General features: G+C 34.7%; 1 protein-coding gene across 1 annotated transcript in view; it reads right to left on the reverse strand.

The window, feature by feature from the left end:
- The window catches only part of LOC106873239 (plexin-A2), a gene marked incomplete at its 3' end in the record, with an annotated part of 282,570 nt that overhangs the window by 65,401 nt on the left and 208,425 nt on the right, over nucleotides 1-8,744 (reverse strand). The window contains exons 8-12 of the mRNA XM_014920511.2: nucleotides 6,973-7,108; nucleotides 5,445-5,601; nucleotides 4,366-4,462; nucleotides 2,509-2,623; nucleotides 774-893 (exon numbers count right to left, since the gene is read on the reverse strand). Coding sequence (XP_014775997.1) covers nucleotides 774-893; nucleotides 2,509-2,623; nucleotides 4,366-4,462; nucleotides 5,445-5,601; nucleotides 6,973-7,108 — 625 coding nt within the window. The remainder of the gene's footprint in view (nucleotides 1-773; nucleotides 894-2,508; nucleotides 2,624-4,365; nucleotides 4,463-5,444; nucleotides 5,602-6,972; nucleotides 7,109-8,744) is intronic.

The following is an 8,744-nucleotide window of genomic DNA, read 5'->3' on the forward strand; positions in this document are numbered from 1 at the left end:
GAGTGGCAGTGTGGTAAGTAGCTTGCTTACCAACCACATGGTTCCAGGTTCAGTCCCACTGCATGACACCTTGGGCAAATGTCTTCTACTATAGCCTTGGGCCGACCAAACCCTTGTGAGTGGATCTGGTAGATGGAAAACGAAAGAAGCCCATCGTATATATAAATATATATATATGTATATATATATATATGTATGTGTGTGTGTGTATATGTTTGTGTGTCTGTGTTTGTTCCTACAACATTGCTTGACAACCGACACTGGTGTGTTTATGTCCCTGTAACTTAGCAGTTCGGCAAAAGCAACCGATAGAATAAGTACTAGGCTTCCAAAGAATAAGTCCTGGGGTCGATTTGCTTGACTAAAGGCGGTGCTCCAGCATGGCCACAGTCAAATGACTGAAACAAATAAAAGAATGTATGAGGTGGTGATCTTCAAACGCTGGGCCTCATGCAGGCAATGACAAGTGATCAAGACCTTTGGTGATATGCTGTGCTTGAGAAGAAGACTCATCAAGCTAAGTGAAATTGTTGTCGTGGCTGATGCCGGTGTCTTGTTAAAGCACCCAAGCCAGTGGCTTAAAAAAAAGCACCCATTACACTCTTGGAGTGGTTGGCATTAGGAAGAGCTTCCAGCCATAGAAACCAAAGCCAAAACCAAACTGGGACCTGGTGCAGCTCTCCGGCTCACCAGTTCCAGCCAAACCATCCAACTCATGCCAGCATGGAAAGGAGACATTAAATGATGATAATGAAACTAAATAGTATACTAACTTTTTGTGGTAAGTTGTGACCATGAATTGTAAAATTTCCTGGTAAACCTTCGTGGAACAAAGTTTTCTTGGGTTGATCTACCCGTGGGCAATTTTGGGCAGATTTTGGAAATTCACTGCTCTGAAAAATTTAAAAAAAAAAAAAATTTAAAAATTAAAAACATATATACACTTGGTGCCTTTTTGTTGTAGCTGTTAATACAAGGGTGATAACTATCCCCTCACAATACAAGACAGAATCAGAAATGTGAATTTGAAATTAGGAACATGAGGAAGAAAATGTATAGAGTTTTCATATAAAATTTCTTTTTAAATCTTGTATGAAGTTCTCACAATTTCTAGTTGGTAGTAATCATGCATAGCACCATTCTGTTCTTTTTAGAAATCTTCAGCATGATTTAGTCTGCTAAATTAGTGATTAGATATGTTATAAAATATGAAATATTAATCCTGTAGCTTTTAAACTGGCCATATCCAGCTCAAATATTGCACCTGGTTCATGTCCAAACTGTCCAGATCTGGCCTCTCACACCTATGTGCATGTGGCTGAGCGCTCCACAGACGCATGTACTCTTAATGTAGTTCTCAGGGAGATTCAGCATGACACAGGGTGTGACAAGGCTGGCCCTTTGAAATACAGGTACTAATCATTTTTGTCAGCTGAGTGGACTAGAGATATATGAAATCAAGTGTCTTGCTCAAGGAAACAACACGTCACGAGGAACTGAACTCATGACCTTGTAACTGTGAACCGAGTACCCTAACCATTAAGCCACATGCCTTCACACGCCAGAATAAGCTATATATTCTTTTTTACTCTAGGCACAAGGCCCAAAATTTCTGGGGAGGGGTCTAGTCAATTAGATCAACCCCAGTATGCAACTGGTATTTAATTTATCGACCCCTGAAAGGATGAAAGGCAAAGTCGACCTCGGTGGAATTTGAACTCAGAACCTAATAACAGATGAAATTCCGCTAAGCATTTCACTCGGCATACTAACGTTTCTTTTCAACTGTAGGCACAAAACCTGAAATTTTTTGGGAGGGGTTCAGTCAATTAGATCAACCCCAGTACACAACGGATATTTAATTTATCCACCTTGAAAGGATGAAAGGCAAAGTCAACCTCGACGGAATTTGAACTCAGAACATATTAAGACAGACGAAATACTGCAAAGCATTTTGCCTGGCAGGCTAATGTTTCTACCAGTTCACTGCGTTAGAATAAGTGATATATTAAAGCTGCTATTTGGAACAAAATGAAATACAGCCAAAAGCTGTTATGTAAAAGTTGTGACAGAGAGTTTAAAATGAAATATGTTTAAAAGCAGGCAGTTAGTTTTTGTTTTAAAGAAAATATCCAGAAATGGTCTCAGGCAAAGTGGTATGAGAACAGTCACAACTTTAAATTAACACTTCAAAAAATCAACAAAAAAAAAAAAACCGTATGGAATGGTCTGTTTTTGAATTCATTTAATTTTTTTTCTTTCTTTCTTTGTTTTTTTTTTGCACCCCCACTTCTTTTCCTTTGGATAAAATCTGGTTGTTCATTATTTTAATATCACCTATCTGATAAATAACACACAAAAAACATATCTAATTACTTGAAAGCAAAAGAACTGGAAAGAAACCACAGTTAAAGAAATAATAATGATGATGATGATGATGATGAAAATATTAAATAAGATTATTATAAACAAATGTTTAACGAGAGGAAATATTAAAGGTCAACTTACAAGTTTTGCATAAATTGTCTTGTTTTTTGAACAATTCTTATTGCTGCTATGAAAACATTTATTATCATAAATACACCACTTGCAGTTGAACTCACTATTGGCACATTTAGTGCACCTGCAGAACAAGAGAAATGAAAATATAATAATGGTAATAATAATAATAATAATAATAATAATAATAATAATAATGATGATGATGATGATAGTGATTTCATTTATTTTCTACCGGGGTAAAGGATGAGGGGACAATACAAAGACAGACACAAAGTGTTGGGGTTTACATATAATGAAATGATAAAATAAACAAACAAATAAATAAATGAATAATAATAATAATAATAATATAGTAGCAGTGTTTTAAATGGCATAACAAAGCAATACCAAAGAAAGAAGAAAAAAAAAACTGTAAATGTAAAAAACGTAATAATAATAATATTAATGATGATGATGATGCTGATGATGATGATAAAGGCAGATCAATTATTATAATTGACTGTGGCATTGCTGAAATTGTCCACAGAATGTTGTTGTCATTATTATTATTACTATTGTTGTTGCTGTTATTGTTGTTGTTATTATTATTATTATTATTATTATTATTATTGAGGCAATTTTATGCATGTGGTAACAAATAGTTTCAGTCAGAGTTTATGCAAGAATGTTCAAGAACTTTGGCATTTACTAATAATAACAAAGTATTTTGTTCTTTATACCACAGAGGATGTTTAGGAAATGTGGAAGAGAATTATTGAGCAAAAGGAAAAATTGTAGGAAAAGAAAAACAAAAAAAAAAAAAGTAAAAAAGAAAGCCCAGGAAAGAATAGCAAAGTATGATATAATTTAAGTGAAAAACTCTTTAATTTGATTCAGTCATGGGACTGCCTTGTTTAAAAAGAATACTGTATACAAAATTAAGAGGTACCTAATATCCTACAATATTTTTCTTAAACCCCTCTATTACCATATCTCTGTTAAAATACACTAATTTTATTAAGCTAATTTTGAAAATAATGAAGAAGTCTGTAAATTTGGATTCTTTCTCTTTGCTGTGCACGTGATAGTTTATTATAAGTTGGTAGATATCTGCAGGCATCAGCAAATAATTTATTTGCTGAAGTTATGAACAAGAGCCACAAACTCTTGTTTGATTCATTAGTCCAGCGTAATTTTGGCTGAGGAGACACAATGATGTTGAAACACCAGGTGTCCCAAAGTCTCCTTATGTGAATGAATCGAGCATGTTGTGAACACATTTGTCTAAAAGAGCTTGTTCTTCAACTCTTGTTTGATTCATTAGTCCAGCATAACTAGCTGAGACATCAGGCGTCCCAAAGTCTCCTTATGCTAATGAATTGAGTGGGTTAAAAACACATTAGTTTAAAAGAGCTTGTTTTTAAATGATGAAATACAACAGTGATTGGTATATTCATGTTTGAATCTGCTAGAGTGTATTAAAAATGAATATGTAAGCCATCATTTTGATTCTTGTTCTTTATGGTGCAATAAATGATTTGCAATAATTTTGTCATTATCAAGCTGGCGTTTGGAACATGAACATAAACTAACATGAAATTTTGATGGAAGGTCACAAAAAAATGATTAGTCTGTTGGCTCATTAAAGATAATTAAGTGAATGGGTTTGTTTATCCAGCCACATTCTTAGAATTCAATAGAATCTTTTAATTCCTACCAGGCCTTCGCATAATTGCAGTTAGGTTGTCTGTGATTTCCATACAAATTTGTTTTCTATTTTTAATGCCAGAATATGAAAAAAAAAAGACACAAACGAGAGGTGATGACAGCACCAATTAACCAACTAACTAATGAATGAATAATGAAAGAATTAATCGTACTTACCATTTAAAAGCACTACAGTCATAGAAAGTGAAGTTCTTCCGTACAAACATTTTAGCGGTTTCACTAGAGTGTAGTGCCAGAGTAACTGTTAATGAAGCTGAAAATTACAAATAATTCATTAGTAATTAATATACATTTGAATATATAAGTTTACATATAACAAAAAGGGAAAACAAAACAAAACAACAACAAAAAAAACTGTTACATTTCTCTCTCTTTCTCTCTTTATGCATCATTGATTTGATCATAGACTTCAGTGCCAAAGTTTAAAGATTCATGATTGTTCTTGGGAAAGAAGCTACTGTGCTTTCCTGATGCCTTTGGCTGGTCAATTTATTTACCGCTTACTCTGTCTGTCTCCTGCTCTTTTGAGCATACCCACGAGGTACCGGGGGGGGGGGGGTGTCCCAATTTAACCTTTGGGCAAGTGTACTGCTTCACATGACATCAGGGTATGCTCGCACATTGATGGGACTGTGTAACGGACATCTAAAGACCAGCCTGCCTCTGAGTCCTTTAATACCTTAGCCACAAGGCCATCTGTTATCTGATCCATAACTGAAGCCCTTGATAGTTACTTCAGGCCAGGGCAGTCCTGGGTGCAGCAGTGACTAAGGGCTCACTGGGGGACTATTTACTAAGGAGGACTATCTACTAAACAGGACTGTTTACTAAGAGGAACTATTTACTAAGGGAGACTATTTACTAAGGGGTAACTATTTACTCTCTCAAAACTCTTCAGCTCCCAGACTGAAGCATCACGACTGGTAGCAGTTTCATGTCTTACTAAGGACATAAAAATATATTGCAATGGTGGTGGAGAATTAACCCTTTAGCATTCACACCGGTCAAATCTGGCCAATATATTTAACCTGTTTTATGTTGAAACTGGTCCTATCTATCCTCTCACCTCAACCCTACAATATAATTCTAAAACTGAGCAATCACATCATCGAAACCTCAACGCTATGAGATAATCCTGGATTAATTCAAAACAATTTGAATAATCAAACATTACATTTGGCAGAATAATCTGAATAATGAAGGGTTAAAGAATAGCGTAAAAGAATAATACTTACAAGTTTCTCCTAAAGTGTAACCTAATTCAATAAAATTTGGGGATTCACAATGCACATATCTTCTGTGTATACTTGCCCTGGTCGTGGCATTTAATTGTATGAATACACAGTGGTATGTGCTTTCATTTGGTAACTGTGTACTCATTTCCAACTTTAACTGCAAAAAAAAAAAAAAAAAGTTAAAAAATATTAAAAAAACATTAAAACCCAAAATAGATCAAATAAGAAAGTGAACCCACATCACCGTACGAATTATAGATAAAGTAAGAAAACAAAAAAAAAACACCAAAAAAAAATCACATCAACTCCAGTACATAACTGGTACTTTATTTTTATGGTTTCTTATTTTTTTTTATTTATTTATTTATTTTTATTGCCCACAAGGGGCTAAACATAGAAAGGACAAACAAAGGGATTAAGTCGATTACATCGACCACAGTGCGTAACTGGTACTTATTTAATCGACCCCGAAAGGATGAAAGGCAAAGTCGACCTTGACGGAATTTGAACTCAGAACGTAGCGGCAGACGAAATAAGGGCTAAGCATTTCGCCCGGCGTGCTAACGTTTCTGCCAGCTCGCCACCTTTATTTTTATGGTTTCTGGCAGGGTGAAAGGTAAAGCTCACCTTAAAGTAAAAAAAAGTTACCTTCTCAAGCCATGAAAACTCATAAGAGCCAGTTTCCCTGGTTTCCATGGCATATATGCTCTCCACTTGGATGGGACTCGGTTCTGTCACAGGATTACACATTTTTGCCAACCGAGCAAACTGGAGCAAAATGAAATGAAGTCTTTTGTTCAAGAACACAACATGTCACCCAGTCCAGGAATTGAAACCACAATCTTACTATCATGAGTCCAACAACTCTAACCACTAAACCACGTGCCTCCATTGTAGGATTTGAACCTTTTTTCACCTGAGTCCTTTAATATCTTAACCACAAGGCCATCTGTTATCTGATCCATAACCGAAGCCCTTGATATTTACTACTACTTCAAGCCAGGGCAGTCCTGGGTGCAGCAGTGGCTAAGGGCTCACTAGGGGACTATTTACTATGGAGGACTATCTACTAAAGAGAACTGTTTACTAAGGGACTGCAGCCATACTGAGGCACTGTCTTGAACAAGTTTTTGTTGAACAAATTGACCCTGGCACTTATGTCTTTTTTTATTTCCTTAGAACAACCATAGGATGCTGAACCTTTTAGATAGATAGATAAATAAATAGATACATACATATATATACATAGTTAAATAGATAGATAGATACATAGTTAAATAGATAAAGGGATATATATATATATATATATAGATAGATAGATAGATAGATAGATAGATAGATAGATAGATACATACATATATACACATAGTTAAATAGATAGATAGATACATAGTTAAATAGATAAAGGGATATATATATATATAGATAGATAGATAGATAGATGGGTGGATGGATGGATACAAAAAGAGAGAGAGAGAAAGTAGGAGAACAACTGGAGTGGAAGTGAAGTAGTTTATTCTAAACTTACTTTTTGAACACTTGTAACAGAAACAGATTGAGGAGTTATGTCGAAAATGGAGATACATTTGTTGGCTGGTCCTGAAAGCCATCTTTCTTTTTGATTTTGATCAAAGTTCTTTCCACATTGCGATTTGAATGTACATCTAAAGGAGAACGTAAAACAACAGATTATAAACCACTGGCTACAACATGAAACAACAGAAATGATCAAATGGTGGATAAATGAAAGAACAGAATTATCAAATGGTCGGAAAATGAAACAATAGAATTATCAAATGATGGATAAATGAAAGAATAGAATTATCAAATGGTGGGAAAATGAGACAATAGAATTATCAAATGATGGGAAAATGAGACAATAGAATTATCAAATGGTGGGAAAATGAAACAATAGAATTATCAAATGATGGGAAAATGAGACAATAGAATTATCAAATGGTGGGAAAATGAGACAACAGAATTATCAAATGGTGGGAAAATGAAATAATAGAATTATTAAATGGTGGGAAAATGAGACAATAGAATTATCAAATGGATAAATGAAAGAACAGAATTATCAAATGGTGGGAAAATGGGACAATAGGATTATCAAATGGTGGATAAATGAAAGAATAGAATTACCAAATGGTGGGAAAATGAGACAATAGAATTATCAAATGGTGGGAAAATGAGACAATAGAATTATCAAATGGTGGGAAAATGAGACAATAGAATTATGCAACTGTTACTTAATTTATCAACCCTGAAAGGATGAAAGGCAAAGTCGACCTTGGCAGAATTTGAACTCAGAACGTAAAGACAGATGAAATACCGCTAAGCATTTCCCCCTGTGTGCTAATGTTTTTGCCAGCTCGCCGCCTTAGACATGAGGAAATATTTTACATAGCTTGGAGACAAAGTGAGGATTGGCAACAGGAAGGGCATCCAGCTGTAGAAAATTTTTATCAACAAATTCCTTCTGACTCATGCAAGCATCAAAAGATGGATGTTAAAATAATGATGAAGACAAAGATAATGTTGATGACCATGATGATCATTATCATGAAGACAATGATGATGATGAAAATGACGATGATGACGAAAATGATGATGATGATAAAGAGGATGATGATACTGATTATGATAAAGAGGATGAAGATGATTATGATGAAGGTAAAGACAAAGAAGCTGAAGATACTGCTGATGATGATGAAGATGCTGATGGTGAGGATAATGATGAAGACAATGATGATGGTGAAGGTTATGATGATGATGATGATGAGGAGGCAGATGATGTTGACAAGAACAAAACAACAGAAATTAAATAAAATATTGGAAATATGAAACAATAAATTTGTCAAACTGTGAAAGCATGAAACTATAAAATTATGAAACAGTGAGTGTATAGAATTACAGAATTATCAGACAATAAAGACATGGAGTTATAACATCATTAGCAAATGGTGACGGCGTCATTGTTGTCATCATCAACATCAACAAACATTTATGTTTCATGTTGGCATTGGTTGGAAGGATTGACATGCTTTCTACGGCTGGATGTCTTTCCTAAAGCCAACCACTTTACAACATGTACTGGGTACTTTTTATGTGGCACCAGCGCTTGAGAGGCTGCTATGCAGCTTGCAAGACAATGAGCCCTGATATACAATATGATTATCACATAGTATGGTTGAGAAGCTTCACTCCCAACCATGTACTATGAGCACATTTATGTGTGTGTGTGTGAATGCATACATACATATATATGCATATATATATATATATATATATGCATATATA

Source organism: Octopus bimaculoides, chromosome 15 (genome assembly GCF_001194135.2).
Source record: "Octopus bimaculoides isolate UCB-OBI-ISO-001 chromosome 15, ASM119413v2, whole genome shotgun sequence".
Lineage (NCBI taxonomy): Eukaryota > Metazoa > Mollusca > Cephalopoda > Octopoda > Octopodidae > Octopus > Octopus bimaculoides.